We start from the raw sequence: 24,279 nt of genomic DNA, 5'->3' as shown, positions 1-24,279 counted from the left end.
TATTTTCCTTATGAATTATGTTTTTAGATATCCTTAATTCTTAATACTCTCCCATTCCCATTCCTCTATAGATCTTATGAATTATCAGTTTCCATGTATATTATAAATATTTCACTTTTTTTCCTATATCCCATTAGGATTTTATTTTTATCTATGATTTGAGATGAGACTATAAATCGATTTGTGTCTGGATTGCCAGGCATTTATCTCATTACCATTTACTGGAAGTTCTTTTCTTCTATATTAACATCTAAGATAACCTTAATTACTACCGGTAATACAACAATTTCTAGGATTATTTTCTTGATTATTCTGGCCACCTAGGTTTCCTTACTGGCATCATGCTCACACTGTATTACAATTCAGTTTATTTTCTGGTAAAGCTAGATAATGTAAACAGTTTTCCTGTTCTATTCTTGGATATTTTTGCTTGGTGATCTTTCCTGATTAACTTTTTAATAGTCCTACAGAGGTCAGCATTGGCTTTATAAAAATCATGAAATTTTGTGGACTCAAATATACCCATACTGCAATGAATATAAAGTTCTGAGAAACTTCCTTCATCAGATGGAAAAATGAAACTGTAGTAGAGAATTTCTCTTTCATAAAAATCTAAGGTAAGGCACAAAGATAGATTAGAAAGAACAAATGTAAGTGCCAAAAAGAGAGGCCTGGGGGAAAAAGAGGAAGAATAACTTTTCAAGTAAAAAAAAAAAAAGAAGAAGAAGAAAAAAAAAAAGATTAAAAAGCCAGAAATCCAGGGGCACGTAAGTCAGTTAAGCATCAGCCATTGGCTCAGGTCATGATCCCAGGGTCCTGGGATTGAGCACCCCACATTGGGCTCCCTGCTCAGCTGAGGAGTCTCTTTCTCCCTCTCACTCCCCCTGCTCATGCTCTCTTGCTTGCTCACTTGTTCTCTCTCTCAAATAAGTAAAATATTTAAAACAAACAAACAAACCCAGACATCCAACTTAAAAAATCACTCATAACTCACTAGGGGAGATTCAGATCCCCAGCTTGCAGATTCTATGTGGCATTCTGCATGAAACTCCCAGTCTGCTCAAGGCTACTTGACTTTCCTGTGTCTCCGTTTTCTCAAATGGAAAATGGAGTAAAAAATATTTGTAGAGCTGATGTAAGACCATTAAAGAGCTCTTAGGATGCACCCTTCCTCAGAGTCAGCACTTAAAGAGTGCCATTATCTTCATTTTCTCCATCACATGTCTCTTTCTATAAACTGGTTTGAAATTGTGCCAGCTTGCTCTTGATAGCTGACTGACAAAAGTCCACTGAATTCTAGCCATAAGCTTGAAGAAAATGTTTCCTTTCTCCAACGTGTTTGTGCAAACTCAGGCTCCTGAACAGCTGTCTCAACATACTGTCTGACACAAGCAGGTGGATACAGCCTGAAAATCCTAGGGTGTAAACTGCAAAGGAATTTTAAGTATAATCCCATATTTGATGGTGTATTGAAATTCTCTGTTAATAGTAAATCCCCAGTCTCACAAATTCTTTTATATACCAGATCTCTTGACTTTATAATTAGGAAAATATGTTCATCAAAACTTTGCATCAGGATTGCAACATCCCTTTCTAACTCTGACACAGTAGTAAAAGAGAACAGTCTTGCTCCATGTCTGTCTGGAAATTTCCCAATTACGTGTTGTGAAAAATCCAGCTGATTAATTATCACATCTTCATAGAATGCTAATTCCTTGGCAGAGTTCTTAACTGACAATACTGAATGCCTAGAGCTGTTCCGTGGCTGTTTTACAGCACTGATTATGGTATCTATGTTCCTGTTCTGTTCTGTCCCTGGATGAAAGCCCTTTGAAGGAGAGGACTTTGCCTGATCCATCACCGAATAGGTATTAATGAATGGTTCTGATAGCTGTTACTATGTTCCCTATGACAGCACCTAATTAAAACACACTAAGACCTCTTGGTTGTCCTGGCATTGAATCTGTTCTTTTTTTTTTTGGGGGGTGGGGGGTAGATTCCCCAAATTAAAAGTACATTAGTATGAGTGAAACACAGAACCTTGTGATTAAGATAAAACATGTAAAACACATGCAGTTCAGTGGCTAAGGAATATACCAAGACCATGAAATAGTTAAGAAAAACAGTTTCAGGTCACATTGGCCATATCAGATGACTGGGTTATCTTTGTTGATGTGAATAAATAATATCTAAACACTCCTTGGAGGGAGTGTGGATGTCTGGTCAGAGAGCTCATTTATCACTCTTCTTATATCAGAGATATTAATTCTGCCCAAGTATAGAAACTGAGGTAAGTCTAGACAGGGATTGCCATCTCAGTAAAGGGCTATGTGGCACCCTGACCTATCCCCATTCTGCTCCCAGATGCACTCAAACTTCCTATCTCCTGCAGGGATGTGCACAAATTCCTTTTTGAGGGTACCTTTCTGAAGCAGCTACAGCAACCATGGAAGCAGACAGACATTTTTTTTCTGCTGGGATGGGGGTGGGGGTGAGGGTGGAGGGACCAGGGAAGACTGTGCTCTTTTATCTTTGGGATTCACTGGGTCGTTACTTGCTCTGATCTCTTTACCTCTGACCTCTCCCTGCCCACTTTGGGCCATTTTGCCCTTTGCTTTCCATTTTATCACCACCTCTAAATCTATTTTGATCACGGGATCCCATAATATTCAGGGATCATGTTTAGCCCACTACTTGCCTTTTATTTTCAACACACAGAGCATGAAAAAGATGCTGGGACCTACTCTCCACTTTGTCTTTTAACACTACCTCCTCACTTGATATATATTTCCTGAATCCACCTTTCCTTCCTCAGTTACCTATGTTTCTTTTTTTTTTTTAATTTTTTCAGGGTTTATTTTATGATCAGTCACAGAGAGAGAGACGAGAGAGAGACGAGAGGCAGAGACATAGGCAGAGGAGAAGCAGGGCCTCCATGGCAGGGGGGAAGCCCGATGTGGTGATCGGATTGCAAAGCCCATTGAAAGAGTTCCCCAAAGAGATCAGAAGGAAGAGAGTATCACAAGAAATTCGGTCCCCAAACTGGGTTGCTCTTTCTCTGCACCACCACCTGTGGAAGGCCAGATGGCTAGGGGTAGGGGTTGGGGGTGGGGTTCGTTCTTTGGAGAATTAGGCCCTGAGCCTCTCATAGGTTTGGAGAATTAGGCTCTCAGCTTTACTGGGACTCACAGCAAATAGAGTGTGTGGTATTCAGAAGCGACTGTCTACATAGACCAGAATAGTCCATTAAAAGAGAAACTCCGCATAGTCTTCTGCCTTATAGCTCAGGTCATTACATTACTGTGCCCTTACTATGTAATGATATAAACTAAGTTTTCATCAGAGAAGGAGATACTTCATTTTTGACTCCAAGAAATAGCTAATCTAAATGGTCCATCTAGGAAGAGTGAAAAGGCTAAAAAATAAAGATAATCCCTTAGCAGAGCCATACAAGCAGAGCACTGTCACTGTTTTGAATACCTTGGTAACATAAACTGGAACCAGAGTTTACTTCATCACCAAACAGAGATTCTTCTCACATGTCTAGTAGGCTGTGACAATATGGTATTGATATATCCTCTTTCCCTTTAAAACTGGATTGTTTTTATATTTTTCTATTCAGTCAAGACTCAGAATGTCTTGTTATGTGTTACAGACTGTGCTGTATACCGTAGGTAAAGAGATAAAGAGTCACATCCCCACCAAGAAGTAGCTCCTAGTCTAGTTGGAAGAAAGAAACATGATCTGGTACATGTTAGTGTGATGTTCTGTATGATAGGAGTTCTGCCCTGAGAGATTAGTAGAATCAGACTATCAGGGCTTTCTGGTCAAAGTAATAATCTTAAATGAGTCATGAAGAACAAGACAGAGAAAGTACACCTATGAGAGTACATACCTGTCCAGGGGAATATTATATCAGTTTGGGTTTCCAGGGGTTTAAAATGGAAGATCTTATATACTATGCTGTTGGAGGTTAGATATCCAAGAAGCAGACTCTAACATGAGAGATTACTACATGCAAGGGGTTTATTGGGAAGAGCACAGGTCAATAACTGGGGCAAAGAGAACTGGAGTAGATGGAGTTGAATTGCAGTACAGTCACATCAGGGCTTACCTGATCCCAGCGGAGCTCTGAAGCTGGAATGAACCTTTACAGCTAGAGTGCAGGGGCCAGGCCTATATACCCCACATGGAGCAGTAACTGGATAAAGGCCCCCAGGAGGGGGAAAGAACTTAGAGTTAGATGACTCACTTTAACCAAGAGAAGTTTCCAGAGAAGTCCTATTATAGGAGGGCTGTCAGCTAGCAGCCCTATTAGTAGCCAGGGGGAGTAGGTTTTTAGGTCTTGAAGGGAGATTTGAATTGTGCATCAGATGTCTATTAAAAGAGCCTAAGTATTGGATTGTATTCATAGAATTATAGGAAACAACTGAATCATGGAAATAATATGACTAAAGTTGTGTTTGTAAACTAAACATACTTGACTCCATCAGTTTCCTTATGAAGGTTCCACAGCAGTTGGACAGGAATGTTCCACAGGATAATCTGTGGTATTTCTCTGTAGACATCCTTCTGTCTCCAAATTTCAAAGTCATTTACAAAAATAACACCACTTTCTAAGTCTTGTTACTCAAGTCAGAGACCTCTAGGTCCCTCTAGGAAGTTGAGAAAGAGCCTCAAGACATATGACTGCATAAACATGGCCAACTGAGGAGCCAAATGAGCAAAGAGAATGTGTCAGGAGAAGAATACCGTACCATCCAATTACTGCCTTGTCTCTGTAGTATCTAGAGGATGTTTGTTCTTTGTTCTTGGATTATAAAAAAAAATATGGAAAAACTACCCTTTTATTTTATTATTCCCTTTCTTAAAGATTTTATTTATTTATTCATGAGAGACACAGAGAGAGGCAGAGACATAGGCAGAGGAAGAAGCAGTCTCCCTGGAAGGAGCCTGATGCAGTACTTGATCCCAGGACCCTAGGATCATGACCTGAGCCAAAGGCAGATGCTCAACCACTGAGCCACTCAGGTGACCCTATTATTCCTTTTTTATATTTTTATAAAAGTTTTTTTCTTCTCTTCCTTTACTTCTTTTGGATGGATTTGGTCATATTCAAAATTTCAACTTTGTCTATAAGTGGCAAAAAGGTGCAACAGGATTGTGTTGGACAAAGTACTTGGAGACGAGTGGCCCTATGATGTTTATGGATGTGATATTTGTTGTCTCTGACTGGAGGCATGACAGTTGAAGATGGGATCACCGAATTGGGCACCTTTGAAATAATGTGAAGGATGTAGATACTGGGAAGCTGAGGGTGGAATGAAGTAGGCCACATTATTTGTTCTCACAGCCCTTCTAGAACTGCCCTCCAGCCCTGACATCAGGATCTGCAAGATTATATCGCTGCTGTTAATGGCTGATTAAAACCAGGGCAAGCCAATCAGATAGCTATTCTCAGGAATTTGACTCAAGAAAGCCAGAACCTGATACTTGGGAACTAAGTCACATTAATGAGAATGCTCTGAGCTTGTCAGAGTTTATGTCATCCTTACCTCTTCTCAGAGTTTCCTATTTAACCTTTACTTGGATTCTATGAAATATCATGATATTCCTTATAGCACAGCACATATTGACGCAGATTGTCATGTCTTCCTAGAAGCATATATGTGTATTTTTTGAGGATAAATCATGATGTCCCTTTAATAATAATAATAATACAATTTAAAAATGTTTTATCATAGGCTTACTTATCCATTTTAAAACTTCTCTTCCCAACATATACTTTATAACATGCTGAGTATTTTATAACTGTAGTATATATATTATAAATAAAAATAAACATTGGAGGTGGGGGCTCAGCATCTTTTCTGAGAGGGATATAAGGTGAAATACTGAACATCTGTATATTTATAACCCCGGCTTCTCCACCTTAAAGACACGGGTGTCATTCTCTGAGATCCCACACATGCACTAAAAGTTGACAGTTCTGCTTTAGTCACAAGAACAACACAAGATTTATATACATACACTTTTTAGCCATGTTTAAGTGTTCCTGAGAGAGCTAGATTGTGTGAGATTGTATACCCACAGCACTGAATAAATGTCACAATCCCCTCTCCAGAGGTGCTTGTGGGCTGTCAGGACAGATCAAGTCCCTACGAGCCCCTCCTTCTAGAGTGTGGGTTCACAGAGAGCCCCTGCTCTGCTTCCCCTCTGCCTTGCTTGTCTGTCTACCCTGCAATTCTCATTTTCCTACATTCTCTGCATAGGGAGCTAGCACATCTCCTATCATACAGTCAAGATCTGAGGCTCCTGGGCTACGTGGGGAGTGCAGTCAGTTAAGCAACCAATTCTTGGTTTCCGCTCAGGTACTGATCACAAGGTCATGAGATTGAGCCCTGTGTAGGGCTCAGCTCTGTGCTGAGCACAGAGTTTGCTTGAGATTCTCCCTCTCCCTCTGCCCCTCTGGCTCATGCTCTAAATAAATTAATCTTCTTTAAAAAAAAAAAAAAAGATCTACGGCTCCCTTTGGGAGACTGGGGATTCAAGTAGCACCCAAATATTTAGGACATAGATGAAGCTTGTCTAGGACTTCATACAGATTTAACACCAACCACTTGCAAAGATGTTGAGCTGGCCCCACTGGAGGGAAGGGACTCCAACTCACACAACTCACCTGGCCTCAGTTTTCTCTCCTATCATCTGTGGAATGGAGAAGAAAATAGAGGTCCCTGATCTGTCTTGTGCTCAAGTATGACTCTACTCCTTATCAGTGATAGTCTTTGGGCACATCCCCTCCTTTCTTGAGCCTCACAACTCTCTACAGCTTTCTGAGTTACAAGAAAGAGGATATAGCTCAGATAATAAAGTGAACCCATCGCAAAGCACTGTGTCAGTGAGTCAACTATTCTTGAACATTTTGAGGTAGGGAAGCCCTGAGTTCAGAGTGTAAGGAAAAAAAAATCTATGACCAAAAATCTCTGGTGAGGCATGGCTTCCATGTGCACCCAAGATCCCAGGCCCTTCCCAGTGAAAGCTGGAGAGAGGGTGCCATGGCTTATTTCTCAGCCTTAATCAAAACATAGAGCAATCCTGTCTCCTCTCCTCCCCACACAGGACATGCTATGGGCCAGGAGGGGACACAGGACTTGGGAGTGTCTTTTGGTAAAATGCTGGTGGCAGTGGAGCTCTGTCCGGAACTGTGGACCTGGGGTGGGTTAGGGTTGCCAAACACGGTGCATTCTTGCTGTTTCCTCCTGACAGGAAGTGGCTAAAAGGGCAGCTGATGAAAGGGTTTAGCAAGGCTAGGAGGGAAAGGAGAAAATACTGCTCGCAAGCTTGGGGAAGAAAGGTCATGTGTCTTCCAGTAACACTCGTGTCACTTTCTAGCCACTGGAAGGGAACTGGATTCAAAATGAGGGACACGAGGGAGACCTGGGTGGCTATGGTTGAGCACCTGCCTTTGGCTCAGGTCGTGATCTTGGGGTCCAGGAATCGAGTCCCACATTGGGCTCCCTGAAGGGAGCCTGCTTCTCCCTCTGCCTGTGTCTCTGCCTCTGTGTGTCTCTCATGAATACATTTTTTTTTTTTTTTTAAAAAAAGAGGGACTTGAAATGTGAGCCATGACCACGAGGCAGCCCAGGTCTGAAGGGATTCAGAGCCAGGATCATCTTCCTTTAGAATTTGGCTTTTTCAGATGTTAGAGAGGCAGCCATGGTGGGGCACAGAACTGGGTGAGTGCTGAGTGGAGGCAGGCGGGCGTGGGGGCGAGGTCTGGCTAAGCTAGGTCCTGAGTAGACATGCTAAGGCCTGAGACTACGGTCAGTGCTATTTGCAGGTGGGCAATATCTGTCATATTCATCTGTTTTGAAACAAACTTTGAACTCAAAAATAAATTCTCCCTGCTGGTTAGTCACCCTGAGCAAGGAAGCCCCTCCTCACTGAGCTGCTGTCCTGGCTCCACAGTATCAGTGCAGGGCAAATGGGTCACATGGTCGTCAGTGAGGGGAACATTCATGCTGTAGCACCTGTAGGAAAGGGAGGGGAGAGTGAGGAAGGGTTAGGGGTTATGTGAGTGTAAAGGAGAGAAACAAATGAAGAAGGGATGGAAGGACCCCTGGGTGAGAAAGAATGAGAATGTCCCCATCACCAATAATCAAGCCACTTCCTCTCCTGCTCTTCTCCCTGATTACCTGACTCAGGCTGGTGACAAGGTGATGTGGACCTTGGTCCCACCTTGTCCAGAGTGCATGTATCTGTGTTCGTGTGTGCGGAACAGGTGGTGATGAGGGGGGAGGGTGTCTTTGAGCACAAAAACAATGCCTGCCAAACTCCTTTTTGGGTAAGTCCTTTTTTTTACAGCCATTCTTTAGGACATTGTGCAATATCTCATACTCCATGTGAACAGTTGGCCTATTAGGCCTGAGGTGTCCTCTGTGAATATTATACTTGGTGGAGTCATGGGGCATCTTCTCCAGGACACACACAGGCAGGTTATAGAACTTGTGACAAGGGTGCAGTTTTCCTGGGCTGCATGCATGCACACAGGCAGATTATAGAACTTGTGACAAGGGTGCAGTTTTCCTGGGCTCACCTGGGACCGCTATTCAGCCCACTGAAGCCACCATGGCCAAACATGCTAAAGGATTCTCCATAGTCCTCTACCTCTTTGTGGTCGGTCAGGATCAATGCCAGTAAAGGGCTGAGTAGAGTGCTGAAAAAGAAGAGCCACAAAAAAAGTGGAGTCACCAAAAAGGAGGAGTCCCCATTAAATAGAGAGAAGAGCTCCTGAGCCACCTGTTGTACCATTTCCACCCAGAGAAGAGGGCTGGGTCAATGTTAACTCATCCTGCCTCTCCTCCAGTCTCTTTACCTGCCTTGACTCCCCATATCCAGGCCTAGAGAAGCAACCTTTATCTCCTATAGACAGGTGCACACTTACACAGCAATTCAAGCCTGGGAAGATTAATGTCTGCTTTTTATTACATAATTAATAGTGAACATTACATTTTAAAATTTGATTCTCCTAACTTGAATTTCAGACAGGATGAGTAACCACACAGGTAGAAAATCCAGGGTTAGAGAACTCAGAGGAGGTGACTTTCAGGATAGTGACCTTTCTTATGCTTCCACGGGTAAACACTACCCATCCGAGGAGAGGTGGAAGCTTTACATGCTGAAGGACTGGCCATGGGTCCCGTGACAAGTCATGCCTGACTCACAGATCTTTGCTTTTCACTGGGAGCTGCTCTGCATTGTGTAGAGTAATACAGTCTAGCATTCCACCTTCTGACCTCTGCCTTTATTTTTTCCAAGTTGTCCTTCCGAGGCCAGTTAGTCAGGAACTATAGTCTGCTGGTCCTTACAGTTGTTCCTTGTCCATCAACCACCTCTGCTCTTTGGTCTCTCTTTCTCCATGGTAGATCTTAGGGGCTGAATTGTGCCCACCCCACCTACACCCCTGCCATTGCTCATGCGGAATTTATATATTTAGGTCCCAACCCCCCAGTATCTGAGAATGTGACTGTGCTTGGAGATAAAGTCTTTAATGAGGTGGCCAAGTTAAAATGAGGCCCTTCAGGTGAGTATTAATCCGGTATGGCTGGTGTCCTTATAAGAAGATGGAGACACAGAGAAAAGGCTATGTGAAGAAAGAGCAAGAAGTTGGCCATCTGCAACTCAAGGAGAGATCTCAGATGAAACCAAATCTGCCCATACCTTGATCTTGGATTTTAAGTCTCCAGAACTGTGAGAAAATAAATTTGTGGTGTCAGCCACCCAGTCCACGGGAGTACTTGCTATCACAGCCCTAGCAGACTAATAGACTTCATGGACCATCACTTATGTAACTCTCTAAACACCCTCACTTCATTCTTATTTCATCATCCCTACCTGGCAGAAGTCCAAACTCCTGCCTCTTCCATACCTGACCTGACTGAGACCTACTAGATAAAGCCACCCAATCAAGTATATTGTGCCACCACCATAGTTCTATGGTCATCAGTTAATGGGCCTCTTCACTACCACATGGAGTTCAGACTTCCATTCACCCCATATATTTGGTGAGTTCCTTCTCTGTGCATTTAGGACACACAAGTGAACAAAACTGACACAGCTCCTGCTTCTTGGGGCTTAAATCATTGTTCTATGGTCAACTTTTGTCCCTATCTGATCTATTTCAAACATTCTCCACTTTGACAAACTTCTGTTCCTCCAACCTCAGCAGATGTACCAGATGCCCCTTCACTAAACAAATAGCCATTAGAGGAGAATTGATCTTCACCAAACTCAAAAAATTTGTATGCCACGCCTCTCCTCCTCTTCCTTTCTTGTTAGAGTGAAAAAAGTTTCGCAGGGTGAGTCCTTTGAATTTTGCAGCTGGGAAAGTTGCCTTCATTCTCCCAGGCATACTTTTTTAGTCTATGTGGTGACTTTTGGCTTACTTACTTCTTCCAGAACTAGGACTCACTGCTCTATCACCAGCATGAGGTACTTAGCATTTAGTTGGTACTCAAGATCCATTTGAGAAATGAAGGAGAAATGGAGGTGGGGTAGGGGGTGGGACAGCTGGAGAGAGGGCTCACTCGGTATGGCCTGAGACAGAGCCATCAGGAAGGAGTCTGAAGGCTGCCCACTTTCACATCTGGAAGCTGTGCTCTGTTTCTGTGGCTTCTGGAAGACAAAAACTGGGGATTTAGCCTCACAGATGAGGTTCTGGTGGAGCTTTCTGGACATCCCAGGAAACTTGCACCTTCCATGCCAGAGAGACTCTTCCCATGGTTCCTCTTTTACTGCTTGGCAGGCAGAGCTCCACTTTGGGGCTTCTGAGGCCACCAACCAAGGAGAAGCCTCAGAACCTCAGATCCCCCATGCATGGCCTCTACGGCAGAATGTCTTCAAAGGGCTCCATGTGATTTGGGCCTGCTGGAGTGGACCTACCTTCTCAGCATGCTGCAGCTCCGTGAAGTAACAATGACAATAGTTATGATATTTAATAAAGAGAACTGAGAATTTAAGTCCCCAGAGTCATTTACTAATGAGGAATATTCAAATATACTAATAACAAGATTATAAAGAATAGAATTAAAAGGTAAGTGCTTGATACACATTTAAGGACTGACTTTGCTTAAGTTGTCCCATGGCAAGTAACACTGTCCAGAGCTCCTGAGAGCCCCAGGGTCTTAGAAATATCTAAGAGGACAGACAGACTCAATCAAGGTGGCCCCTATCCAATAAAGTTGAAAGATCAGCATCTCAAACTATCTCTGCAGAACCAATGTATTTATTTGGATATGCTTTCATAAACATAATATCAAAGGCATCGCTGTACAGTTTGATGTTTCTGTATAACATGTATCCTGGAAATCTTTCTATGGCAGTTCACACAGATTGACCTAATTTTGTATTTTGGGCACCACATAATTTAATCAACTACTTGGCAATTTCGCAGTTGTTTTTAAGATTAGTGAACAGGGGCAGCCCGGGTGGCTCGGCTGTTTGGCGCCACTTTTGGCCCAGGCATGATCCTGGAGACCGGGGATCGAATCCCATGTCAGGCTCCCTGCATGGAGCCTGCTTCTCCCTCTGCCTGTGTCTCTGCCTCTCTCCCCACCCCTCTCTCTCTGTGTGTCTCTCATGAATGAATAAGTAAACAAATCTTAAAAAAAAAAAAAGATTAGTGAACAGGGAATCTAGCACTTCCCAAACAGGAACGCTAGTACATAGGGTTGCCTGCAGGAGCAGAACCCTGGCTACACTGTCACAGCAGTGCCTCCCACAGAAGAGAAATCACACAGCACACTTGAAGATCTTTCTGGAGAAAGTGATCCTTAGCAAGTTGTTTGCCAAATAATAGTTGCTGTGAAATGTATAAGGAAATGACATAAACACTTCCCTCATCCTCACTTAGTTTTAGACCACCTGTGGAGATAATGTTTAAGGTACAGGCAAAACAATGGTACAAAGATAATGTGTGTGTATATATATATATGTGTGTGTGTGTGTGTGTGTATATATATATATATATATATATATACATATATATATAGTGAGGGATGGGAAAGGGGATGTTCTCTGATTTTCAGACATAATTTTCAGCCAAGGAAAATCACAACACTTCAAAAACCCCTTCTAGTGTGGCTATTAGGTCAGGGTGAGTTAAGCACTTGCCTTACACACAAATCAAAAGGGTGTGTGTCAAATGACTTAGTAGTGGAGAAAATAAGAATAATGCAATATTCTTAAAAATAAAATTTAATGATAAAAAATCCTTGAGTAATAAAATATTAAATTTTAAATAAATATAAGAACTGATCTTGTAATTACATAAGCCAGAGAGATTCGTACAAGTGCGGGGGTAGGAGTGGCAGGGAAATTAGATTTTGACAAATTCCGTTTGGTCTACAAATTTTTTGCCAGACACTGAAATTTATTTACTTGCTAAATATCTCAAACACCATTCACACAATACTCCTATAAAGCAGAATGGTTTGCTTACCGATGATAGTGAGATGTATGTCTCAAAACAGAAAAGCACTTGATGCAAATTTTGATTTTGTCAAAATGGGGACAGACCCTAAAAATGTGCCAACAAAATGGCTATCATTGTTGTCAGCCAAAGAAACGATATCAAAATGTTGGCCTGCCATAAAATCATGTTTTCAAACTGTGAGAAAGGAAGAATATCTCCTGTAATTTGGAAACCAATAAGGAAAGATGAATTAACATAAATCAGATATGTATATGCTGTTTCTCCAAAACAGTTCCAGTAAACTAAATTCTCTCAAACGACACCCCTCTCAAACGAAAATAAGCAAAGAAATAATTCCGAAAATATTGACCAATTTGCTTTCAACAAAGCCCAGGAAATGATCAATTCTGGTTTTGGCATAAATAAAATATTTAACGTTAAAATAATCTGAGTTTTAATACACCTACTTTTCAATATTTTCAAACACTTTAACGTTGTAGGAAAAATTAACTTTCTGCATTTTCATAAAATCATATAGAGAGATTCGCGTCCAGACTGTAGATGCGTATCCCCTTGCCCCGCATCCCTATCTTTTCTCCGCAGAGCAAGCCTGGGTCTGCAGACGCACCGGCTCCCCGCCCCGCCCCCGCCCCGCCCCGCCCCCGCGGAGCATCCCCAGGAAACGCCCTGGTCGGCGCCCGGGCTCAACTGCTGCGCGGCCCCGCGGAGCACAGTCCCCCGCGGTCAGGCCCGACAGGGGAGAGCCTGCTGGGTCCCCGGGTCCCACGCGACCCCGGAGCCCCGGCCCCTCACCTGGGTCGAGACCCCGCTCCCTGCGGAGCAGCTGCGGTCGTCCTGGAGAGCGTCCCTGGCAGCCGGGGGTCCGGCTGGTGGGCGGCGCCAGGTGAGCCTTTACGTTGAGTTCGCGCGCCCCCTGCCGGCCGTTGGGGCGCATCGCCGGAGCCTTGCGTGCTTGCTTTCACCGGGGTCCAGGAGGAGCATGTCCTTTCCGACTCCTTAGGGTCTCTGCTGTTGGCCCTGGTGATGCTCTGCTCCACTTCTCACACCTTACCTCTTAGTATATGGCATCTTATATTTTCCCAATCATTTCCCGTATTCACCTAAATTGGTAGCGTAAGAATTTGTACCTTTTAATCCATAAGAGCCACCAGCTCAGTGTTGTCTACACAGGAGTCACTGAAATGTTTGTAATTCAGTCCCACTCTAGTGCAGGGGTCAGGACTCTCATGGATCTTGTGTCTCACAATTCTCACAAGATTATGGTGAGAATTAACTAAGCAATCTCAATGAGCCATCTGAGATGTATCAAATATGGTTATGTTATAATTATCAATAGAATTATTACACTTGGTCATATTTTAGGCTCTGAGAAATAACTGCCAGTTGATAATTTCATTCGACTATACAAAATAATCAAAATATTTTGTCATTTGGTCTATGCATGAATGTATTAGGAAGGTAGAAGACACATTAATGACAAGAGAGAGAATTTGTAATCAGTGAGGTATGAGACAGGGAACACGGATGCATTAGAAGCCTAGGCGTTCCAGAAAACAAGTGATAATTCACCACATGCAGTTTGCACAGCTGTCTAATGCTGTGGATGGGGAGGTGGAGTTTGGAACCTAAGATAGTAGGTTTTTAAACCTGGATTTGCTATTGGTTTACTAGATTGTTTTATTTATCTAACTCTTAACAGGTGCTATTTAGACATAGACACGTTGAAAGGATGAATGGGTCCCCTACAAGGGCAAAGTATTTGTAGTTGCTATCATTATCAGCATCAATATCATTGTTGCTAAAGACTTTGGTGAAGTCTATGGAATTTGGTAGGTCCTTGGGGATCATGCTCAGAGTAGCACTGTAACATTTGATGAGTAAGCAATTAAGATTAATATGCCATAAGAAAATGAAGTCAGCATCAAAAAATATGTTCTTCATCCCCAAATGAACGTGGAAAATTAATAATATTCTAATAAAATTTCACAATAACCACAATATTTGGGGATCTTCTTATCAGGGTGTTCTGGACTGAATATTTGTGTGTACCCAAAATTCATATTGAAACCCTACCCCTCAGTGTAATGGTATTAGGAGGGGGAGTCTTTGGAGATAATTGGGATTACATGAGGGTGTAGGGAGGAGGTCTCATGAATGGGATAAATGTCTTTATGAGAGTCACAAGAGAGGTTGCTTCCTCTGTCTGCTCTCTACCAGGCATGGATACAAAGAGAAGTTGGCCATCTGCAACCTAGAAGAGGCCTCTCACCAGAACTCAACCATGCTGGCACCCTGATCTTAGACTTCCAGCCTCCAGGATCCTGACAAATAATACATCTCTGTTGTTTGTAAGACACAGTCTATTGTACTTTGTTATAGCAGCCTGCATTAAGACTCAGGGCATCTTTCACTGAGCACTTGTGATACACTAGTTGAGGTTGTGCCTAAATGTTTCCAGTTCAAATCATCCATGGCAGAGATGAAACTGTCATGTATAGCTATTCTCAACACCTTTCCTTAAAAATGTCTGTGCTCACAGATACTGAATCTAAAAAAGAAGGGGAACCATAGCCCCATCGAAAATCTTGAGTAATAATGAGAAAGGAAACAGGAAGATAGGAGACTGGCAGAAAGAAGATGCTAGTGTTCAGTTCCCCACAGAGGATCAGCCCAAATATATTTTAAAAATAATTTTCATTCTTCAGGTTTTGAAAAAATGCTGGAGACCATTAACCAGTTTTTCCCTACCTGTGGCCTGCTCTAAATATTTGCATTAATCTGTCCTACTATCACTAACCAGTAAGAATGAGGGCAGTGAAATTAGCCCCTTGATGGATTTCATGTACCAGTGTACTTCACTAAATTTCAGTGTCTCCAAGGTCAAAATATTTTTCCTTAATTCTTGAGGTTTCCCATGAACTTCCTTTTTAAATAGATTTATTTATTTATTTATTTATTTATTTATTTATTTATTTATTTATTCATGAGAGACACAGACTGAGAGATGGGCAGAGATATAGGCAGAGGGAGAAGCAGGCTTTGTCCAGGGAGCCTGATGTGGATCTTGATCCTGGATCCTGGGATTACCACCTGAGGCGAAGGCAGGTGCCCAGCCACTGACCCACCCAGGTCCCCTTCTGTGAACTTCTTAATGAAGAAAAATAAACTTACTTGATTCCAGGGCCAAATTATTTTATTTTCTATTATCATTGAAAGGACACCAGAAGGATATTATTTCTTTTCAATTAAATTTACTTTCAGAAAAATATTCTCTTAAAAATTTTTTTTTCCTTTTTTAGATTTTATTTATTCATTAGAGACAGACAGAGAGAGAGAGAGAGAGGCAGAGACACAGGCAGAGGGAGAAGCAGGCTCCATGCAGGAGCCCGACATGGGACTCGATCCCAGGTCTCCAGGATCAGGTCCTGGGCTGAAGGTGGCGCTAAAGTGCTGAGCTACCCAGGCTGCCCCAAGAGAAAAATATTCTCAAAGCAATAGGACATTTTACCCAGTTTCCTAGTAAATCCGCAAACGCTTTAATGTTAAAGTGGGTGTGTCAGATCAGTCAGACAGGAGCTGATAAGGAAAGACAGGATGTACTGCTGAATCCAGACTCATTAAATGTTTAAACTTTTCAATCTGACACTTTACCATATGTCAATCTGAAGATCTATTTCCTAGTACAATATAGTTCTGTATGTTGACAGCTATGATAAATATTTCTGCATATGAAGACGTATTCAGTATGTGACTGTGGTTGGTTTCCAGGTAAAAATATCTCCTAATTTGCTATCTGATTTTACTAATTCATGGGATGAATATTAACTCCTATCCCCCAATTACACAAAAGTCCTTATCGACATGACTGGGAAAATTCTGTTTTTCCTATGAAAAACACTTGTACTTCTTAACTATTCAGAAGATGTTCCATTTCAATTTTCTTAAAAAGTCTTCCAAGTTCATTTACATTTTGCAATCGCCAGGTTTTTCAGCCTCAGCACTGATGAACTTGCTTGCATAGAATTGATCTGCTTGAGACAAGGAGTTTGGCTCATCTGCATTCCCACTTTGGCATTATACCTTCCCTCACTTATGAAAGACCATCCCTCTTCCTCATCCCAAGCCTCAGATGGTGCACTGCCCCTGGGTGCAAGACCTCTGCGACACCCAACAGAGGGACGATTCCAGAAGGCTTAGCTTTGGGAGAGATTCCCTTGATGCCAAGTAGAGAAGGCTCCAGTCAGATGCTTAGTACTGACCTCTGCTCTCCAATCCGGACCCACATTTCCCTTCTCCCTTCAAAGGCAGGGAACATCACATGTGCTGAATTTCCATCTTCTCTGTCCTCAGCCCCACAAGCACCTGCAGGCATCAACTTGCTCCTGTCTTTCTGCTTCAAACCCAAATGGTTTGAAGCTCTCTTTCCCGTGGGTTCCTGCTTCACATCCAGGTCTCCCCGCTCAGCCACGGTTTTCCTATACACTAGGTCTTCCCGAGCTCAGACATGTCTGTGGGTCCCCTTGGCTGACATTTCACACACGTCTGCCCCTCTTGAGCACAACATCCATTTTCAAGTCTGACCTCCAGCTCATATCTATGTCCTACTATGTCTCCTGCTTTTCTGCTCCTTCCTCTTTCATTTTGGGGATCCCCCACTCTCAAGTTGGGAGAATTTGGTGTTCCTCCAAATCTATGCTAGGTGCCACCCTCCATTGCTAGGTGCCACCCTCCATCCTGTCTGCACATACAGACTCAACTTCTCAAATGGTTCTGACAATTTAATCAAGTTAAGTAAAAATTATATAAGATTGTCACAGAGACTGAAGAAAATGTCAAATCAGATCTTTCAACTGAAAAGAAAGGAGGTCATCTTCCATCGATCTCTGAGGTGGTTTCCATCCATGGTAGAAAGGTTATGTTCTATTCATTGTTGTTTTGAGGTAAATAGTGTCATTTCCATGTCATTGAAAAAGTTGCTTACAATATTATGTTTTGAATATTTTCCTAAGGAAGAGTTTTGCTATTCTGTGTTTAACCTTTTGACTTAACATGTTCTTGACATTTGTGGAGTGGGCGCAGGTGACTGGGCCGTGGGCCAACAGTCCCGGGCCCTGGTCTGCAGGTGGCCCTCCTGTGGCCCTGCCAGCACCCCTCCCCGGCCCCGCAGATCTGCCTGGAAGTCAGGAAGGCGCCTGCTGGGCGCTCCCCGTCCTTCCAGCGACCATGGGGACCAGGCTGGCTGGTGACTGGCACTGCCCACCGCGCCCTCACTGCGCTGCAGGCGAGTCCTGTCGTCCTGTCCTCTCATCCCCCCTTCGCCCCGTCGTGTGGTGGCGCATCGTCCCCTCATCTCATCTCTCAATGTCCCATCGTGCCCTTATCTCGGCGCCTCATTGCTCATGTTCCCGTCACCCCAACTCCCATCAGTCACCCCATCAGTCATCTCCCCAACATCCCAAGGTTGTCTCCTGTCCTCCCAACGCCTCATTGTCCCAAAGCCCCATCACCCCTTCTTCCTGCGGGTCCCTCGCCCTTGTGCCCAACCGCCCCTCCAGTCGCCTCCGTCTTCAAGTCTCCCAGTGACTGTCCCCCCGCCCCATCCTCCGCGCCCCCCCCCCCCGCCCTCCCGAGCCGGTCGCGGCCCCGCCGGCGGGCGCACACCCGACCCCGAAGCTGCAAACCCGCCCGCGCGCGCCGCGGCTCAAATCCCTTCGGCTCAAATCCCTTCGGGAAACCGCGTCTTGCGGCCCGTCCTCTGGCTGCACTTTCTCGGCCCAAGGGGCGCCGGGACCCAGGCCGAGCCGCAAGCGCAGGCTGCAGGACGCCCTCGGGCCACCGGGGCCCCCCCAAGCGCCGCCGGGCCGCCCGCTCGGCGGGGAGGGGGCGGGAGGACGGGTTTGCGGGGACCCGGGCCGCGGCCCCGAGCCGCCCCCCCAGGCCGCCCCGCGCAGCCCGGGCCCCACACAGCGGCCGCCGGGACCACCACCGCCGCCGCGGGGCCCCATCCCTGGGCGGCAGGAGGAGGCTGCCGCCGCCGCCGCCGCCGCCGCCGCCCCGGGGCTCCCCCGCGGGACCCCTGCCTGGGAGCCCGAGCCCCGCCCGAGGCGCGCACACCCTCACGCGCGCCTCCGGGGCGCACCTGCTTCAGAGCTCCTCGGGGACTAGAGCACACCCCGAATCCAGAGGCCCCGAAGCGCCCGTTCGCACCTGCAGCTGCTGCAGCACATCCTCAGCCTCTTGGGCGCAGAGCGCAGCCAGGCTGGGGGGAGCAAGGCCGCCCTCCAGCACCTCCTCTCCAGCCTTGATCGCGGCCGGGAGCCCCTGGAGCCCAGGAAAGAAGGGTCGGGCCTGCCTGTGTCCGGGACTGGTTGTCGGGAAGGGTTTCCAGAGCATCCATCTCTATCAGGAGGGCAACAAACGCAGCCGCTGTGCCTGGGAGGCGCCTGCTCCTCCTTTCACAACCTCTAGGAAAGCCCGCACGCAAAGCAGAAAGAGATCCTCAGACTCTGTCAATGACTGACATACTTTGCTGAGCCTCCTAAGCACTTCGTGGTTAGGTGACAAAAGTATAAGCTTTAAATTTATTCCAGTTTTTACTTTTGCTCATTAAGTGTTTCTATAGGACAGTTCTTCTATTTGGTTCTTAGTGAAAAGAGGAACCAAGTCTAATTATATACCCTGATGAAAAAAAATGGATTTTACAACGCATTCATTTTTATGTTGTTCACATTATAAATAAAAAATAGACTTTCTCTAAACCAGTAGATGTGTTGTGGTCAGAAGAGCGGTGGACATAACAAATCCAATTCTTTGTATCATTGAACTTTGTAGAAAAACCAACCTCCAAGCAATAATCTCACTCAACTGATATCAGTTGTTTTAAATAGTATAATGACAAAAGGGAAAAATGAAATCTCTTAGCAGCCACTGGGAGCAGACATGTTGGGAATAAAAACAGAAGCAATAAATATCTCCCACAGTTAATGGTAGACGTCCAAGTGCAACCATTCCTTAGAAAATGGATATATGAGTCAGTTATTTACAAGCAATTCCATCCCATTAAACCCATGAATGGAAATGATGACAAAGGAAGAGAGTGTAGAATAAAAAAGAAGTTAAAATGGATTCTGTGGGGATACCTGGGTGGCTCAGTGTTTGAGCATCTGCCTTTGATTAGGTTCTGATCCTGGGGCCTGGAATCCAGTCTTCCATCAAGCTCCCCACAGGGAGCCTGCTTCTCCCTCTGCCTGTGTCTCTGCCTCTCTGCCTCTCTCTCTCTCTCTGCCTCTCATGAATAAAAAAACTCTTAAAAGTTTTTGGTTCTTTGTGTTTTTTTTTTTTTTTTTTTTTACTAACAGTTTTGCTTCCAAGTACAAAGCTACTAACTGAAACCAAGACTTATGTGAAACTTCTTCACTTTTTGGAAACTCTCATAGAAGAGGCCGTTTTCTCTTCTTTTTTCCTTACTGACTATTTTGGACATGAGGGAATGTCCCTGTTACAATGCTGGAGTAGTGGCTGTAGCAAAAAGGAAATAGAAAGTTGGATAATATTATTCTGTGGCCTGTCCAATTATTTTCATTGGAAGATTGCCTCTGACAGCCACAGATGGACTAAGACAGCGACCAAGTCTGGAGAACTTGCTTGTTTGTGTTCTCTGCATCAGCTTCTCCCTGCTGGATGATTTTTCTCTGGAGAAAAACAAACAAACAAATCCCCAAAACAAATAAACTGCTCTTACCTAGAAAGAACTGACTCTGTTACTGTAATAAGTCACTATCCCTACCTTGTATATCATTTTTGGAAATTATACTTTTATATGTTAGCAAATCGAAGTTCAATAAAAAAAGAGAAAATTATACTTTTTATGATAACATTTTTTATTTCGCAGACATAGAGAAACCACGTTGCCTTGAGGAGGGGGACAATTGGGTGAGAATCTTCCACCAGACTTCCTGGTGAGTGTGGAGTTCCACAAAGATTTGCTGGCAGGGCTCCAGGAGGTGAAGACCTGCTCCTAAATGAAGCCTGTAATATGGACCCATTCAGCCACCAGGTGTCCCTGGAAAACAAAATTTGAAAAAACTTTTTTAAATAAATTTTTTTTTCTTTTAAGCTTTCCTAAAGAGCAGTTAGCTTCACAGCAAAACTGAGTACAAGATCTCAAGACTGTTCATATATACCCACATTGTCGACATGTATAGTATCCCTGAAAATCAGTATCTCCCTCCAGAGAACAGTTATTACAAGGCCTCCGGGCTATAAAAAGTAGTTCTAAGGCCTGTAACCTAGTCCTCAATATAATAATGGTCTGTGGCTCTCCAAAACTCACCCTTGGAGTACAACAACAAAAGTTTACATCTGAGTTCTTGATTTCCATTTTTGGGTTTTCTTGGGTAACACTCAACGCATGGATATAGAATTAGTGGAAGATAAGCCATACACCTGCAAGAAGAGTATGAAATACCTAGGAATAACTTGCACAGTGATATGAAGAATTTCCCTCAATCTTTCCTTCATCAGAAAGTCATGGTAGAAGAGGTGATATTAACAAAACTTGGAGGTCCCATTGTCTGTTTGTAGATGTGACTTCTGTGTGACCCTGGAGGTGATGTGGGCTCTCATAATTTAGGAACAAACAGATGTCACATGATCTTTTGACTTTAGGAAAGTAAGTCAACGCATCAGGAACTGTACACAGAGTGAAACAGAAAAAAAGGAGTTTTGAAAACACCTTGATGAGTACGGAGTCGCAGGTGAGGCAAGAGATCACTTTGTCAGCCGAGGCAACATGAAGTGGCCTTACTGCAGAAACACATGTCAAGGAAGTAATTCAACTCTTCGATTCCTATCAGCAGTTCGGCATCGTTCTAAATTGGGAGAGACTCTGCGTTCATTCTCTTGTCTTTGTAGACATGGTTCACCTGCATATGTGCTTTCCGTATCAGAAATCATGTACCTATCAGTACTCGATAGGTCCCTCTTCAACGTTGGCCATCCCATTCCACGTCGGAAGCCTAACAATTGGCCTTCATGTTTACCAGCGTTAGACATCCTTAACCCTGCGTAGCCTTCACATGAGAAGGGTGAACCGACAAGGGGTTGTGTATGTCCAAAGATCAGATGGGAGCATGGGACATACACTGTACTCTAGAGACAGCGCATCCGGGTTCCGAACTTTTCTGGATGATGCGTGAAATGCCAATCCAGAAGACACTGGAGGCAAGGGCAGTCATGACAAGCACGCCCATGTAGTTGGGAAACAGTGCTCTAGAGCCAGTCGAAAGTGCATCATAAAGGAAAGCAAAAAGGGAAGTAGAAAGTGAGGGAGATGTTCAGAAATGGAAAACGCGTCTGTTGCCTACTTAAGCCCCACACACGAGGGAAGATGCTCAGAGAAGCTGGAGCAGCGGATCCCACACCTGCCCAGCCCAGCCCAGCCAGGCCCACAGCCCCTGCAGGATCCCCGATGGCCCTGCCCTGCTCCTTCTCGGTGGCCCTGGTGCTGCTCAGCTGCCACTCCCTGTGCTGTCTGGCTTGCCACCTGCCCGACACCCACGGCCTGCGCAACTGGAGGGTCCTGACGCTCCTGGGACAGATGAGGAGACTCTCCGCCGGCTCTTGTGACCACTACACCAATGACTTTGCCTTCCCCAAGGAGCTGTTTGATGGCCAGCGGCTCCAGGAGGCGCAGGCCCTCTCTGTGGTCCACGTGATGACCCAGAAGGTCTTCCACCTCTTCTGCCCGGACACGTCCTCTGCTCCTTGGAACATGACTCTCCTGGAGGAACTGTGCTCGGAGCTCTCTGAGCAGCTGGATGACCTGGAGGCCTGTCCCCTGCAGGAGGCGGGGCTGGCCGAGACCCCCCTCATGCATGAGGACTCCACCCTGAGGACCTACTTCCAAAGGATCTCCCTCTACCTGCAAGACAGGAACCACAGCCCGTGTGCCTGGGAGATGGTCCGAGCAGAAATCGGGAGATCCTTCTTCTCCTCGACAATCTTGCAAGAAAGAATCAGGAGGAGGAAATGAGACCCGCCCGGGTCCGCACGGAAATGACATTCCCTGACTGATCAGAGCACACTTGCACGTGTCCTGCCGCCTCAGAGAAGCTCACGCCTGCCGTCACGGTGACACGAAGGCAATCGGGTGTCCAACGTGTTCAGGACGGGGCAGCACCATCAAGTCAAGTCGACAAACACCGCTTACTTTCACATAACCTTGCCCATCTCTCTACTTACTACTCATTCGTTTATTTATTTATTTATTTATTTATTTATTTATTTATTTGTATTTATGGCTCAACTGGGTTCTCTTTGTATACTAGTAGGTGTACCGTCACTCTGTGATTCAGGGGGAGTGGGGATGCTTTCTATTTATTAAGTTTTTTATTCTTTTGTTCATTAAACCGTTCTCTGCAAGCATTCTTGCATTTGTGGTTTCTTTCGAGACGGAGGGAATCAGAAGAGAATCTGATGAAAGAGTGGATCGTATGACTCTTCTCCTCAGGATTCTGTTACTCTCATGAGAAGTCAACCCATAGTCCTCCTCGATGCCAGTGCGTATGTGCCTGTCAGGCTGAGGGTGCACACGACCGATCCCATCTCCTACCCTGTATCTCTGAGTTCTGTCGAGAAAAAACAAACCTCCAAACAACCAGCAGATTGAAGTGATGGCAGTCATAGCACACGGTACAACAACAAGAAGAAGGGACATAGGAACTCTGTAAGCAGAAAAGGAAGCAGGCATATCCGGAAATATAATCAAGCAGCACTAGATAATACCTTCCCTATTAGACTGGTGGATGTCCCAGTGCCAATATCCTTCAGAAAATGCCTATTGGGGTCTGCCAGTTACAAGCCGGTCCGTTCCCTTGAAGCCTAGCAATGGAAGCGCTGCCAAGGGAACAGAGTCCCAAAGGAGAAGTGGTCTCCAGATGGATTCCCTTGTGGATCCTGTGTGGCCATGTGACTTCTAAGGGCAAGCCACTCACTGAAGCCCAGAGTCTGTGGAGGCTCCCTCCTTTTTGGAAACTCTCCTCCGAGAGGCCTTGTTGTCTTCTTTTGCTCCTGATGACAGACCATTATGGACCGGAGGGCACGTCCCCGTTACAACCAGGGGACAGTGGCTGTAGGAACAAGCAAAGACAAAGCGGGAGGATTGGACTCGGTGGTCTGTCCTGATGCTCTACAGCAGAAGACTGCCCCCTACAGCCAGCAATGCACTGAGATAGTGACCAGGCCTGGACACCTGGCTTGTGTTGTGTGCATCAGGTTGCCCCTGCTGTGTGATTCATCTCCCGAGGTAAAAACAGGTTTTCTAGGAGGAACGGATTCAGAGAGTGTAAAAAGCCAATTTCCTCAGCTTTTCTCTCTCGCTCTCTCTCGCTCTCGCTCTCGCTCTCGCTGTCTCTCTCCCCCTCTGGAAAATACAGTGTTCCAAAGAGCAGCGAGGTAGGCAATGTGGTTGGCAAGGTCGGGTAAGCAGCCAGATCTTGGTTTCAGCTGAGATCCTCATCTCAGGGCGGGTGGATGGAACCCCACATCAGGCTCCCCACAAGCGCAGAGACTGCAGAGGATTCCTTGTCCCTGGGGCACCTGGGTGGCTCGTTCCATGAGGCATCTGTCTTTGGCTGGATCGCCAATCCCAGGGTCCTTGGATGGAGCCTGTCATCGGGCTCCTTCTCAGGTGGGTGTCTGCTACTCCCTCTCCTCCCCTGCTCATGCTGCTCTCTATATTGCTTTCACTCTCTCTCTCTCTCTCTTTCTCTAAAAATCAAGATATC

General features: G+C 44.9%; 1 protein-coding gene and 1 long non-coding RNA gene across 2 annotated transcripts in view; one reads left to right on the top strand and one right to left on the bottom strand.

Annotated features, from left to right (window-relative positions):
* Positions 1-20,385: 20,385 nt before the first annotated feature.
* LOC119873922 overlaps positions 20,386-24,279 on the bottom strand; it is a 105,089-nt gene continuing 101,195 nt past the window's right edge. Inside the window, exon 4 of the long non-coding RNA XR_005366813.1 lies at positions 20,386-20,555. This is a non-coding gene — a long non-coding RNA (uncharacterized LOC119873922). The remainder of the gene's footprint in view (positions 20,556-24,279) is intronic.
* LOC119876813 (interferon alpha-1/2-like) lies at positions 21,947-22,597 on the top strand. Its single transcript, XM_038552525.1, has one exon. The coding sequence runs from the start codon at positions 21,963-21,965 to the stop codon at positions 22,524-22,526; it is 564 nt and encodes a 187-aa protein (XP_038408453.1). The 5' UTR covers positions 21,947-21,962; the 3' UTR covers positions 22,527-22,597.

Source organism: Canis lupus, chromosome 11 (assembly GCF_011100685.1).
Source record: "Canis lupus familiaris isolate Mischka breed German Shepherd chromosome 11, alternate assembly UU_Cfam_GSD_1.0, whole genome shotgun sequence".
Lineage (NCBI taxonomy): Eukaryota > Metazoa > Chordata > Mammalia > Carnivora > Canidae > Canis > Canis lupus.
The sequence above is the reverse complement of the archived record's forward strand: the minus strand, read 5'-3'. Positions and strand labels throughout refer to the sequence as shown.